At 38.9% G+C, this 15176-nt stretch overlaps 1 protein-coding gene across 3 annotated transcripts in view; it reads left to right on the top strand.

Annotated features, from left to right (window-relative positions):
- The window catches only part of ELF1 (E74-like factor 1 (ets domain transcription factor)), an 86877-nt gene extending 78366 nt beyond the window's left edge, over window positions 1–8511 (top strand). For all 3 annotated transcript variants that reach the window (XM_010846155.1, XM_010846153.1, XM_010846154.1), the window contains exon 9: window positions 6454–8511. In XM_010846155.1, the coding sequence (XP_010844457.1) occupies window positions 6454–7048 (595 nt within the window). In that variant the 3' untranslated portion in view covers window positions 7049–8511. The remainder of the gene's footprint in view (window positions 1–6453) is intronic.
- The last annotated feature ends 6665 nt before the right edge of the window (window positions 8512–15176 follow it).

Below are 15176 nucleotides of genomic sequence, written 5' to 3'. Positions count from 1 at the left end.
GCAAGCATCCAGTACCGTGCATCGAACCTGGACTGGTGACTCGTTTCATACATGATATTATACATGTTTCAATGCTATTCTCCCAAATCTCCCCACCCTCTCCCTCTCCCACAGAGTCCATAAGACTGATCTATACATCGGTGTCTCTTTTGCTGTCTCGTACACAGGGTTATTGTTACCATCTTTCTAAATTCCATATATATGTGTTAGTATACTGTATTGGTGTTTTTCTTTCTGGCTTACTTCACTCTGTATAATAGGTTCCAGTTTTATCCATCTCATTAGAACTGATTCAAATATATTCTTTTTAATGGCTGAGTAATACTCCATTGTGTATATGTACCACAGCTTCCTCATCCATTCATCTGCTGATGGGCATCTAGGTTGCTTCCATGTCCTGGCTATTATAAACAGTGCTGCGATGAACATTGGGGTACACGTGTCTCTTTCCCTTCTGGTTTCCTCAGTGTGTATGCCCAGCAGTGGGATTGCTGGATCATAAGGCAGTTCTATTTCCAGTTTTTTAAGGAATCTCCACACTGTTCTCCATAGTGGCTGTACTAGTTTGCATTCCCACCAACAGTGTAAGAGAGTTCCCTTTTCTCCACACCCTCTCCAGCATTTATTGCTTGTAGACTTTTGGATCGCAGCCATTCTGACTGGCGTGAAATGGTACCTCATAGTGGTCTTGATTCGCATTTCTCTGATAATGAGTGATGTTGAGCATCTTTTCATGTGTTTGTTAGCCATCTGTATGTCTTCTTTGGAGAAATGTCTATTTAGTTCTTTGGCCCATTTTTTGATTGGGTCATTTATTTTTCTGGAGTTGAGCTGTAGGAGTTGCTTGTATATTTTTGAGATTAGTTGTTTGTCAGTTGCTTCATTTGCTATTATTTTCTCCCATTCTGAAGGCTGCCTTTTCACCTTGCTAATAGTTTCCTTTGTTGTGCAGAAGCTTTTAAGGTTAATTAGGTCCCATTTGTTTACTTTTGCTTTTATTTCCAATATTCTGGGAGGTGGGTCATAGAGGATCCTGCTGTGATGTATGTCGGAGAGTGTTTTGCCTATGTTCTCCTCTAGGAGTTTTATAGTTTCTGGTCTTATGTTGAGATCTTTAATCCATTTTATTTTTGTGTATGGTGTTAGAAAGTGTTGTAGTTTCATTCTTTTACAAGTGGTTGACCAGTTTTCCCAGCACCACTTGTTAAAGAGATTGTCTTTAATCCATTGTATATTCTTGCCTCCTCTGTCAAAGATAAGGTGTCCATATGTGCGTGGATTTATCTCTGGGCTTTCTATTTTGTTCCATTGATCAATATTTCTGTCTTTGTGCCAGTACCATACTGTCTTGATAACTGTGGCTTTGTAATAGAGTCTGAAGTCAGGTAGGTTGATTCCTCCAGTTCCATTCTTCTTTCTCAAGATAGCTTTGGCTATTCGAAAAAATATGGAACGCTTCACGAATTTTCGTGTCATCCTTACATTCTTAATCATTTGTTTGATTTTAAAACAATTCTTCTCTCATTTGGTTGTATTTTATTTTCCTCCCTCAAGTCCTACTTATTTTCACTGTAATTATGCCAACTTTTAACTGTAGAAATTTCAAAATATGGAAGGGTTGAAATAGTGCATTGAACCACCTGTTTGTCATCCAGCTGAATTTACAATTGGTATTTATTTCTTTGCCTTTTTTGCTTTCTCTCAATATTTATTTATGCCCTTTTTTTGTTTGTTTGGGTATTTGTCAAGTCAGTTGACATCACCATGACATTTCACCCCTAAATATTTCAATGTACAACTCTTTAAAAATACAGACATCCCAAGTAACCATATTATCACTCCTAAGAAAAGTTACAGAAATTTGGCTATATCTTTCTTGACTAGTTTTTTAAAAAACCAAAGACCTTTGAAATATTTTTTTTCTGTAGTTGAGAGAAGGTACAATACTTACGACTTAGTTCAGTTCGGTTTGGTTGCTCAGTCGTGTTCAACTCTTTGCGACCCCATGAATTGCAGCACACCAGGCCTCCCTGTCCATCACCAACTCCCGGAGTTCACCCAAACTCATGTCCATCGAGTCAGTGATGCCACCCAGCCATCTCATCCTCTGTCGTCCCCTTCTCCTCCTGCTCCCAATCCCTCCCAGCATCAGGGTCTTTTCCAGTGAGTCAACTCTTCGCATGAGGTGGCCAAAGTATAGGAGTTTCAGCTTCAACATCAGACCTTCCAATGAACACCCAGGACTGATCTCCTTTAGAATGGACTGGTTGGATCTCCTCGCAGTCCAAGGGACTGTCAGGAGTCTTCTCCAACACCACAGTTCAAAAGCATCAATTCTTCGGCGCTCAGCTTTCTTCACAGTCCAACTGTCACATCCATACATGACCACTGGAAAAACCATAGCCTTGACTAGACGGACCTTTGTTGGCAAAGTAATGTCTCTGCTTTTGAATAAGCTATCTAGGTTGGTCATAACTTTCCTTCCAAGGAGTAAGTGTCTTAATTTCATGGCTGCAATCAGCATCTTATGAATTAAATTTAGATTAATTATTAAATTAATGTAACAGGAACTGATAAGTTTCAAAACACTCTACTTTTCATATACTTTACATATATTAAAGTATAGAATCCTTATTGCACAATGAGGTATAGGTAATATTCAGTATTCCTATTTTATAGTTGAGGAAACCGATGCAAAGAGAGGCCAAGGAGCCTGGTCACAGGTGGAGATAGTGGTGGAGATAATGTTTTAATACAAGAAATTTAGTCTAAAGCAGTAAACTTAATGATCTGACGTACTCTCAGTTAATTCACACAATCACAAGAATTATTACTTATTTACAGAGAAGTAGCAACATATTTTTTCTCCATTTTTTCCTTTACTCATTTCTTTTTATCTCACACAATTGCCCATAGAATTATCCCTCAGTATCCTCAGGGGATTATTTCCAGAATTCCCTTCAGACTCCAAAATCTGAGGTTGCCCCTTATGTAAAATGGCTAATCTTAGCATATAACCTGCATATAGCCTCCCATATACTTTAAATTATCTCTAGATTACTTATAATACCTAATACAGTATAAATGCTATGTAAGTACTTGCCAGCATGTAGCAGATCATTCAAGCTGTGCAATTTGGAACTTTCTGCAATTTGGGGGGAGGTGAGGCTGGATATTTTCACCTGGGGATATCCAGCCTCACCTGGATATTTCTGGGGGAGGTTGGTGGAATACGTGGATGTGGAGCCATGAGTATGGAAGGCCAACTGTGTCTATGTTGAAATTGATTAAACTTTTCTTAATTGATTTATGGTATATATGTTCAGGTGTACAAATCTTAACTTTGGCTTCACAAAAATAAACCTCTAGTAAAGTATTTTCCTAAAATTGTCCCTTGGTAAACTTGGAAGTCCATATACCTACCAAGTATAACTTGTTTCTCTACAAGGTTTTTCCAAGCACTAAGTTTGTCTTAGGGTCTTTTAAATAAATTAGCCTCTAAAAATATCAATATATAATTTATAGGTTACTTTAAAAGCAATATAATGGAGTAGGAATTGTTGGGCATAAAATTCTCACCCTACAACCCTTGTCAATTATTGGATATGACATTGGATTATATTAACCAACTATTCTGTTTCCTCATCTATAAAATAAAGATGATATTATTTAACCTGACAGGTGGTTGTAACAATTAAATGACACTTCCTGACAGCTGAGTAGATATTTAGCAAAAGCCAAATATTATATTGTGTATCTTTCTTAGCTTCAGAAAGTTTGAAGAATTTTAAATAACCAGTATTGTACCAGTTGGTTACAAGCAGCTTGGGCTTTTTAGAAGTAGTTAACTGTAATGTAACCTTTGTTGTACAATATAATTATAAGCAGACACAACTGACAGTTTAATAATTAACTAAGAAAAAAATGGTTTTAATTCCTGTGGTTGGGAAAAGGCTGCATCATATTTAATCCTTTAATCTCTGAATTTTTTATTAGTGAAAACTTATTGTTTTATAATTTGTTCAAATAGCCAGTATATTTACACTGCAGGTATTTTAAGTCAGTATATATATTTTCTGGCAGATGGCAGTCAGATGCCCAGGAAAGGGCCATCTTTTTCTGACTTCAATAAAATGCATTGAATGTCTCGTGGTAGCCCTGATTAACAACATGGAACTTTTCCAAGTAGATTATTGGTTATGCCATACCTGAGAGACGGAAAGAGAAAGGGGTGTGTGGGTATATTAGAGTTGTAACTCCCTACTGTTTAAAAATCTAATAGTAAGTATCCCTCTTTACTTGAAGTTATTCAGGACTTACGTGACAGTATGTTATAATGGTTAAGCACATAGGCTCTGTAGTTGATCCCTTTGCTTATCTAACTGCTCACCTTATGTGAGCTATTCAGCTTCTTTCTGCATTAATTTTTTTCATGTGGAAAATTGTGATAATAATACTTATTTGGTGGCCAGGCTATACATATTTATAGATACATTCTGTATGCTTTCTATGTGCCAAATTCTATTTTATCTGTATGTACATGTACATGAGTTCTTGGCATGGGAAGCTCTTGGATCTTTTTTATTTAAAAAATGGTATCAGTCTGTAGGGTCAGCTACTATTTGCAGGCTTAGATTCTACCCAGGATATCCTGATTTTAGGCAGGCAGGAAAAAAGGGAGGTACAGCGTATTTTGGAAAAGTGCTCTAGTTCCCAGAGTTACTCCATACCCTTCCAACTCATCACCGCCTGCCCAAGAGTATTAGTATACCTGGCCTTTATTCCTAGCCGTACCCTGCCAACCTAGTACATCTTCATTACTGGACTCATATTCTCCTCTAGCAATGTCCTGCAAAAGGGCTGCTGACATCCTGGCGTGGACTGATTCTCACAGTGGGGACTGTGGTGGCGAACTGAACCTGAGAAACGGTGTCCTGCGTGTGTGGGTGTGGCCCCAGCTCTCCCGTGTCTTTCTGCTTCCTCTTACTTTCTCCTGAGTTGTACTGAGTCATCTTCCACATTACCCACTTGGTTTCTGCTCTAGAATTTCATTTTTCACGTGAGACAGGCCACGGAACTGTAACTTGCTAAAATTTACCTGTGATAGTCTCAAGGCAGTAATTAACATTTCATTTATGGGGACTAATCGGGCTCTCAGCCATTTGAAGTAGCAATCCTCTCCCTTTTGTCAAATAGCTTTATAGAATTCAGAGGAAACACAGTTGAGATCCAGATGCTGAGTTTGTTCAACAACATTTGTTTTGTATTGACTATAGCCATGAGTATAAATTTCACAGCTGTGAACTTTAAAAATTAGATTGACTTATAATACCATTTATGTACCTCTTTTCTTCAATAAATAGAATTAACAACTTAAACTGGATTTTATGTTAAAATTGTATCTTTATGATTAAAATTTGTGCAGATTACTTGAGCTGAGAAAACACACCTCAAAAACAACCTTTGTTAATTTTTGTCAAGATTTGGCCTTACCTTTTGTTCTCTCTGCCATCCTAAAGAACCCTCATGAGTTATATTCATGACTTGTTTTATGTAATATGAGCCATGAATTATTAAAATTCTTCTAATAATTCTATCACATATACGTTTAAGGTTGAAGTATTGTTTAATTTTAGTTAATTGAGTGTTTTCTCTATATAATAGAAAGGTGAAGTCGCTCAGTCATGTCTGACTCTTTGCGACCCCATGGACTGTAGCCTGCCACGCTCCTTCGTCCATGGAATTTTCCAGGCAAGAATACTGCAGTGGGTTGCCATTTCCTTCTCCAGGGGATCTTCCCGACCCAGGGATCGAACCCAGATCTCCCACACTGCAGGCAGACTCTTTACCATCTGAGCCGAAACAGGTTGAAAACAATTATAATCATGTGAAGTTTGGTAATTTGGTTGGACTTATAGATGACGTTATCCCTCAAATATTAAAATGATAGTGGATCCAGTGTTTATTTAAAAATTCCTAATTTTTGAAAATTACCTGGCAGTCCAGTGGTTAGGGCTCTGCATTTTGCCAAAGGCCAGAACTGATCCCTGGTCAGGTTACTAAGATCCCACAAGCTGCATGGTGCAGCAAAAAAAAAAAAAAAAAGAAATTCCTATTTTCTGTCAGGCAGCTTATGTATAACTGCCTTGGGAAACATTTTGATATCCTCCTTCAACAAAAAATTGCTTCCCCATTTGTGTTAATACAGTGCTTTATACAGACATTTCCCCACAGATGGCATTACAGTTAATGGACTGAGACTTTTTCGTAGGCCATTTCTGTATGTGCAGTGTTTAATGCTGGGTCTGGCACAATGTTTTCGTTGCGTTGGCAATAACGGGAAGGAGCATTTGAAATGAATAACTCATGTTTTGTTCAAGTGACTTGTCAAGTGTTGTTTTCAGCAATGTAGAATATGGTTATTTCCTCACTTTTATTTTGTAATCTCAATAGGACCATACAGACTCCAGCCCAAGTTCCAGTGGTGGTATCTCCTGGGAATCAGCATTTGCACACGGTAACACTCCAGACAGTGCCAATCACAACAGTGATAGCCAGCGCAGATCCATCGTCAGCTGCTGGATCTCAGAAATTCATCTTACAAGCCATCCCATCCTCACAGCCCATGACAGTCCTCAAAGAAAACGTGGTGCTCCAGTCGCAGAAGCCGGGCTCCCCTCCCTCCATCGTCTTCAGCCCTGCCCACGTGCAGCAGGTCCTCACCAGCAGTGTCCCAACCGTCTGCAACGGGACTGTCAGCGCGGCTTCGGCGCCGTCCTTCAGTGCCACCACACCCATGGTGACCTTTTCTCATCACAGTTCACAGCTGGTTGCTCACCCACCTGGCACTGTAATCACTTCAGTTATCAAAGCTCAAGAAGCAAAAACTCACATACAGGAAGAAGTGAAAAAGGAGGTTGAAGATAACGAGAAACAAGGCACTGAAGACGCCGAGCAGCAGCTGCAGCCTTACGTGATGGTGGTGTCCAATGGATTTCCTTCTCAGGCAGCTATAAAAAACGAACTACTGGAGCCCAGCTCCTTCTGAGGAATACGCCAAAGGAATTACAGATGGCTGTTTTTTAATTGAACATTTTCAATTGTATGCAAACTATTGATTCTAAGATAAATCCTCCAAACTTTCCTCATTTTGTAGTTACTTGTTAAAAATTAGTAACAGTTAATTTTGACTTTGTTAGATGAGGGGGGAAAAACCCAGATATTTCTGTTTGTTCTCCAAATATTTCAGAATTCAGTTGTGAAGGAACAGGCGTTTTATACTATGAAGACATTGAGTTTTTTTCCAGTGGTTATATCATAAGCATTTTACAAGCACCATTTAAAATTTTATATTGCATTAGCTTTTCTGATTCTTTTGTAAATACAATACTTAAATGTAAGACATCAGGAAATTTATATAGGAGCTGTTTTCATTCCACTTGTATCAAAGGTTAAGTCTTGACTCTTTGAAATGCAAGACACCTATTTTATGCTTTGTTAAAATTATGATTTCACTTAGATTGACTTTAGTTTGTTGCACTGTATGTTGAGCTATGCCTATGTAAAATATAACTTTAAAAACTGAAATGTGCCCATGATAGGGCTGAACCTGTTTCAGAAGCAGGCTAATAGAAAAGTATCAGCCTGAGTGGTTCTCCTGCTGACTAGCTGTGTAACCTTGGGCAAGCCACTTGATCTTCTGGGCCTCCTAAGAGGAATGGTGTATTGGATTAGACCCCACCTCCTATCTAGTTCCTATCTAGTTCTCCGTTTCCCATCTAGTTCTAAATTTTATGATTCTAACTCCTACATTTATCAATTTATCAAGTTTATCAATTTATCGAATTTATCAATTTATCAAAGTTAGTATCAATTAAACATTATCAGCTTATCTCCTAATGTAAATATAACTAAAATATTACAGAAAATTAATGGCCCTAAAAAATTCATTTTTCTATTATCTGTAAAACCTGCTATGAACCTGAATTCTCCCTAAATAGTTTGTTCATTAACTCTTTAGGCCCCTGTGCACTGTGATCCACTAGTAAACTTAGGTTTCTGAGTGCTAAATGATACACTGCTATTCTGAAAGAGTCAGGGCTCTTTAAGGGCCCAGACAATTGGCTAATCTGACTGAGTAGTCAGTTGCTATAAAACTGTAATTGCTTTATATTTTGGATCTTTTTTTTAATTGGGAGTGGGGGAGGGGGAATTATATACAAAGATAATCTACATTATATATCCATGTTTCTAGATTACTTTTTAGATTACTTTTTCATCTGTAAATAATGTACACTTAATTTCACAAAAAAAATTGTTTCCTGCAAATTTTTTAGTATAGCAAAAAGCAATTTTTGTAGACGAAAAAATCATTATGTTTAGAGGTCTAATGTTATATGTTTTCATATTACAGAGTGAATTTGTATTTAAACAAAAATTTAAATTTTGGAATCCTCTAAACGTTTTTGTATCTTTAATTGGTTTATTATTAAATAAATCATGTAAAAATTCTGTGTTTTTTGTTTTCAAGCAAGTGTTTCTTAATAGAAAATGTTACTAGTATAACAATGTTACTAAATGTTTATATAATAGCTTCCATTAGTCAGATAAGATTTGCAGAATGTTATCTTCTCAGTTTTCCTTTCTACAATGCCAAATGGCAGTTTCCAGACATGACACCATGGATTACGAGGCTCCAAAAATTGGAAAATAAAATATTCCCAGCAATAATATTAAACACACTTAAAAAAACAAGTTTTCTAATTAGAAATTAGATCAGTTGTTAAACTCAGAAAACATAGAAAAACATAAGAAAATGAAAATCTCAATCCAATACCTCTATACCTAGTAGTAACTTCCACTTACTCATTTCTTCATGTCACTTAATATTTTTCTGAAATATGGTTTTGAAAGGAGCATTCTTGTCTCTGAAGATGGAAGCAGAGAAAAATGTGAAGGGGCAGGCCTCACTGGTTTTCTTGTTTACTACCCTTAGCTTATACCCTTCTGTTCCACTGTTTTTCTACAACTTTCCATTCTTCATCAAACCTAGTATATACATGTATATTGGGGAGATGGGTGATCAAAGTGTATATATATAATATATAGACACTTTCTTATATTCTTTCCCATTGTGTTATGTCACAGAATATTGAAAACACTTCCCTATGCCCTACATTATGAGCTGGTTGTTTATCCATTCTATAATGGGTGGCTTGCCTCCGCTAATCCCAAACTGCCGCTCCTCCCCTCCACTGCTCCCCTCCCCCTTGGCAACCACTAGTCTGTTTTCTATCTGTGAGTCTGTTTTTGTTCTGTAGATGTTACTGATTTTTACCATATTTTAGATTCGACATATAAGCAATATGATAAGGTACTTGTGTTTCTCTTTTTGACTGACTTTGGTTACTATGGCAATCTTTCAGTCCATCCGTGTTGTTCAAATGGCATTATTTCATTCTTGTTGACGGCTAATATTCCATTGTATATATGTACCACATCTTCTTTATCCCTTCATATGTTGATGGACATTTAGTCCATTCATTCTTAACCCTCTGTAGTAGTTCATTTGCCCTATTACCCTGAAATTACTGTTGCAAAGGTCACTAAATAGCCATCAGTTTCCATATTGCCAATTCTCTTTTTTGACCTTTCCAATATTTGATAACCTTTTAAAACTTACTTTTTCTTCAAGTCTCTATTGCCTTTACTTTTGTGCCAACTCTTTCCTGTCCTCTTCTTACCTTCATAGTCATTTCTTAGTGCTGTTCTTGGGCTGCTCCAGAGACTCTATCAAAGGCTGGAGTTCTCCCAAGTTTTATCTAAAGATCACTGTTCTCCGTCTCTGTGTCTTCACCTTGTCCCCCTTCAATGCGTTCTTCTCCAGTGCAACAGGTGAACATATTAATAGATAGATAGAAATAGATATATATTTAATTATACTTAGCCATTCAGAGAAGGCAATGGCAACCCACTCCAGTGTTCTTGCCTGGAGAATCCCAGGGATGGCGGAGCCTGGTGGGCTGCCATCTATGAGGTCGCAGAGTCGGACACGACTGAAGCGACTTAGCAGCAGCAGCCATTCAGTGGTTGCTTACAGTCCTCAGATGGAGCTGAGGGCCTGCATTGTCTCACCTTTTTTTTCCCCCCTTGGTCTCACCTCTTCTGGATCCCAGTAGCAGTATCATCCAATTTTATTCTCCAAATCACACCATGAGGGAGGTTTGCTGCTTCTGCTGCTGCTGCTAAGTCACGTCAGTTGTGTCCTACTCTGTGTGACCCCAGAGACGGCAGCCCACCAGGCTCCCATCCCTGGGATTCTCCAGGCAAGAACACTGGAGTAGGTTGCCATTTCCTTCTCCAATGCATGAAAGTGAAAAGTGAAAGGGAAGTCTCTCAGTCGTGTCTGACTCTTCGAGACCCCATGGACTGCAGCCTTCCAGGCTCCTCCGTCCATGGGATTTTCCAGGCAAGAGTACTGGAGTGGGGTGCCACTGCCTTCTCTGCAGGTGCGGTAGGTTTGGGATGCTTTCAATTGCAAGGAATGAAAAACCCTATTCACAATTATTAAACAGTACAAAACTTGTTAGGAAGTTTCCAAGTTGGCTAATTCAGGAGCACAGTAGGGATCCTGAGCAACCAGCTTGCTTCCCTCTTTCTGCTTTACCACCCTCAGTTATTTGGGGTTTGCTTCCAGAAGGGCTCCTGCTATTGGATGCGAGATATCTACAGTCGTTCTTCTGTGTTTCTGTTTATCAGTAAGGAAACCTTTCCCAGAGCACCCTGAGCAGCCATCTTTTCAGAGCTAGATTGGTCATATACTCCTTCCTAAGGCTAACCACGGCTGGCCAAGGATGCAGGATTACCATGGATGAGTTAGTCAATGTGTTGGGGAGATAGGCAGTCAAGCAAAATTGGGCTCCACAGCAAGGAATAAGGGAGGAATGGTAGAGCCCATACATGTACTTCCAAAAATGCTCACATCTACAGGAAACATGATTTCTCTCATGTTTCCTGGAGCTGTGAGATCAGCCAAAGTTTCATCCAGTTGCTTGACCCAGTTTCATGACTGGGATCTTTTGAGGTGATGCAGTCCTCTTTTTTCAGACCAGCTGTGGCTCCCTGGTTTCTTGTCTTCCACAGCCACACCTAGTATGAGCACTGGGGAGAAATCCCTTCCCAAGCCGTCTCAGCTTTAGCACACATTTCTTGATGGTGCAAGTTTGATGTCCTATCTCAGGGTCACCCTTTCCCCTTGTGTGTTGCATCTTCAGGGTCCCCCATCCTGCCTCTTTCATCCGCCTGGTTATACATACCAGAATGTGCTCTGTAGCATCACACTTCTGAACACCAAACTGTCAGTTTAGGTTCCTGGTCTTCAGCAACAGAGATGGATTCTGGTTTTCAGTATAAAAGAAACTTCATCAGAAGAATATTGTGCAGTTCACAGAATAGAAAGACTAGAGAATAAGGGTCAATCTAAGTCACATAGCTAAGAACAAATCACAAAACTGTACCGCACAACTGGTCTACCTGTAGCCACTGTTGGCAAAGCACCTGAACACTGAACTCTGTACCGCTGTCTCTACTGCTTCAAAAATCTGATCTTGAAACAAGCGCTGCTTCATCCAGAAAGAATAAGCAAGTCCTTCCTTGACTCCTTGTGTTAACTACCAATTTATGTGATTGGCTACCCCAAAGAATGACTGATACCCTCTTTCAGGGCAAACCCAGATTTCTGTGGGATACACAGCTTGGTGATTGGATGGGTGAGGGGGCCTTAATTTAGGGAAAACAGAAAATCAGAACACGAAATTAGAGGGTCTGATGGGGCTGGACTTCCCAACTCTGTGTGCTCTCTTTACTTTCTGGGCCTCTGCACGTGCTGTCACCCCGCTTGGTACCGTGGCTCTCATTCTATTTGGCTAACACCCATCTGTTCTTCAGGCCTCAGCTTAGATATTACTTCCTCTGAGAGCTGTCTCTGAGTTCTTAAAAATTCCACACTACTGTCATAAAGCCCTTTTAAAATTTTTAACATATATTTTTAGCCACACAATACAGTATGCAGGATCTTATTTCCCCAACCAGGGATCGAACCCAGGCCTCCATCAGGGAAGCACGGAGTCCTAACCACTGGACCACCAGAGAATTCCCAGAGAGCCCTTTAGTTTCTCTCATTTGGGCAGATTATACTATAATACTTTTCCTACTGTTCATGGGGTTCTCAAGGCAAGAATACTGAAGTGGTCTGCCATTCCCTTCTCCAGTAGACCACATTCTGTCAGACCTCTCCACCATGACCCTCCCATCTTGGGTGGCCCCACATGGCATGGCTTAGTTCCACTGAGTTAGACAAGGCTGTGGTCCGTGTGATTAGATTGATTAGTTTTCTGTGATTATGGTTTGCGTGTCTGCCCTCTGATGCCTCTCGCAACACCTACCGTCTTACTTGGGTTTCTCTTACCTTGGACATGGGGTATCTCTTCACAGCTGCTCCAGCAAAGCACAGCCGCGTTCTTTGGAAGGACTGATGCTAAAGCTGAAACTCCAGTCCTTTGGCCACCTCATGCGAAGAGTTGACTCATTGGAAAAGACTCTGATGCTGGAAGGGATTGGGGGCAGGAGAAGGGGACGACAGAGGATGAGATGGCTGGATGGCATCACTGAGTTGATGGACATGAGTTTCAGTGAACTCTGGGAGTTGGTGATGGACAGGGGGAGGCCCGGCGTGCTGCGATTCATGGGGTCACAGAGTCCGATACGACTGAGGGACTGAACTGAATTGAACTGATACTATAATAACTGACTGGTGATATGTATGATTCCAACACTACATTATAAAAAGTCAAGACTGTAGTCATTTTAGTACCCACCTGGTCTCTAGCACAGTATCTCCACATAGTAGTTACTCAGTATTTATTAAATACATGACTAAGCTACATGTTCTTACCTATTTTCATGTTCATGTTCTCAAGCTGCTAACCACCATCTATGTGCCTATGACTGTCTGTTCTTATCTGTAGCTGCAAACTTGTTTTATAGTTTTTGAGCTATAACTGACATACAATAAATGGCACATATTTAAATAGTATAAACTCATGAAATCATCACTAATCGAGTAGTGAAACTACTCATGTTCAGTGAACACTACCCTAAAATTTTCTTGTGCCCGTCTGTAACCAGTCCCTTCCTGCTGATCTGCTGTCTCTGCATATTAGTTTGTATTTTCTAGGATTTTATGTAAATGGAATCATACACTATGTGCTATTTTTTTGTCTAGCTTGTTTCACTTAGCATAATTCTTTTCAGGTTCATGCCTGTTGTAGTCTGTTTCAGCATATTATTTCTTTTATTGCTGAGTATTTTAGTCTATGTTACATGGATATACTGCAGTGTATCCATTCATCTGTAAATGGACATTTGGGTTGTTTTCTGGTTTTCAGCTATTATCATTAAAGCTGTTATGAATATTCTTGTACAAATTTTTATATTGGATATGTATTTTCATATCTGTTGGACAAGTACCGAGGAGTGGCCTGCTTAAATCATATGATGGTTGTATGATCTTACATTCAGCAGTATATGAGGCTTTCATCTGCTCTACATTTTCTTTTACATGGTCTTTTATTTTTTTGCCTTTTTAATGGGTGTGTAGTTATATCTCATTGTGGCTTTGATTTATATTTCCCTAATGACTAATAATTTTGAGCAATTTTCATCAGCTTATTTGGAATCTATATATCTTCTTTGATGACTTGGTTGTTCAGTTTTCTTGCCCATTTAAAAATACTGTTGTTTTCTTATCACTGAGTTTTGAGAACTCTATTCTGAATACAAGCTCTTCATCAGATATATGACTTGCAAGTATCTTCAAAGTGCAGAAACTTTTAAATTTTGGTAAAGTCTCATATCAACTTCTTTTATGGAGCATGCTTTTGGTGTTGTATTTAAGAAATCTTTGTTTAACCCAAGGACACAGACATGTTTTTTTCTAGAAGTTTTACAGTTTTAACATTTAGGTCCAGAATCCATTTTAAGTTAGTTTTTGTAGATGATGCAAGGTATGAATTGAAGTTCACTTTTTTTTCCTTTTTATATCAAATTTGTTGAAAAGATCAACCTTTTCAATTGAAAAGTCCAAGAAGACTTATTCAACAATCTTTTCTGCCCTGAATTACTTTTGGACCTTTGTTGCAAATCGGTTGTATATATTCATGTGATTCTACTTAGGGACTCTCTTTTCTTTGCTATTGATTTGTCTGTCTTTGTACCAACACACAAGGTGGATGTGCTGAAATCAGCTAGTGTTAATTCTCCAACCCTGTTATTTGGCCATTCTGAGTCTTTTACATCTCCATTTGAATTTCAGAATCAGTTTGTCGACTTATAAAATGGAAAAAGTCTTTGAGATTTTGACTGCGATCAGGTTGAATCAATAGATCAATTTGGGAAGACCTGACATTTTAATATTGGGTCTCATATTCATGAACATAGAATATTTCTCCATTTGTTTAAGTGTTCTTTGATATCTCTCAGCAACATTTTGTAATTCTCAATGTATATGTTTTGTACATCTTTTGTCAGGTTTAATTTTCAGTATTTAATAGTTAATGCTATTGCAAATATCATTCATTGCTGATTTTGTTTTTGTCTTTTCTCCCTATTTTATTTAAGCATAAAGTGCACAAATCTTAAACGTGATCATTTCAGTTCAGTCGCTCAGTCATGTCCAACTCTTTGCAACTCCATGAATTGCAGCATGCCAGGCCTCTGTCCATCACCAACTCTCGGAGTCCACCCAAACTCATGTCCATTGAGTCAGTCATGCCATCCAACCATCTCATCCTCTGTCGTGCCCTTCTCCGCCTGCCCTCAATCTTTCCCAACATCAGGGTCTTTTCAAATGAGTCAGCTCTTCGCATCAGGTGGCCAAAATATTGGAGTCTCAGCTTCAACATCAGTCCTTCCAATGAACACCCAGGACTGATCTCCTTTAGGATGGACTGGTTGGATCTCCTTGCAGTCCAAGGGACTCTCAAGAGTCTTCTCCAACACCACAGTTCAAAAGCATCAACTCTTCTGTGCTCAGCTTTCTTTATAATCCAACTCTCACATCCATACATGACCACTGGAAAAACCATAGCCTTGACTAGATGGACCTTTGTTGGCAAAGT

This window comes from Bison bison, unplaced genomic scaffold (genome assembly GCF_000754665.1).
Source record: "Bison bison bison isolate TAMUID 2011002044 unplaced genomic scaffold, Bison_UMD1.0 scf7180017864232, whole genome shotgun sequence".
Taxonomy (NCBI): domain Eukaryota; kingdom Metazoa; phylum Chordata; class Mammalia; order Artiodactyla; family Bovidae; genus Bison; species Bison bison.
The sequence above is the reverse complement of the archived record's forward strand: the minus strand, read 5'-3'. Positions and strand labels throughout refer to the sequence as shown.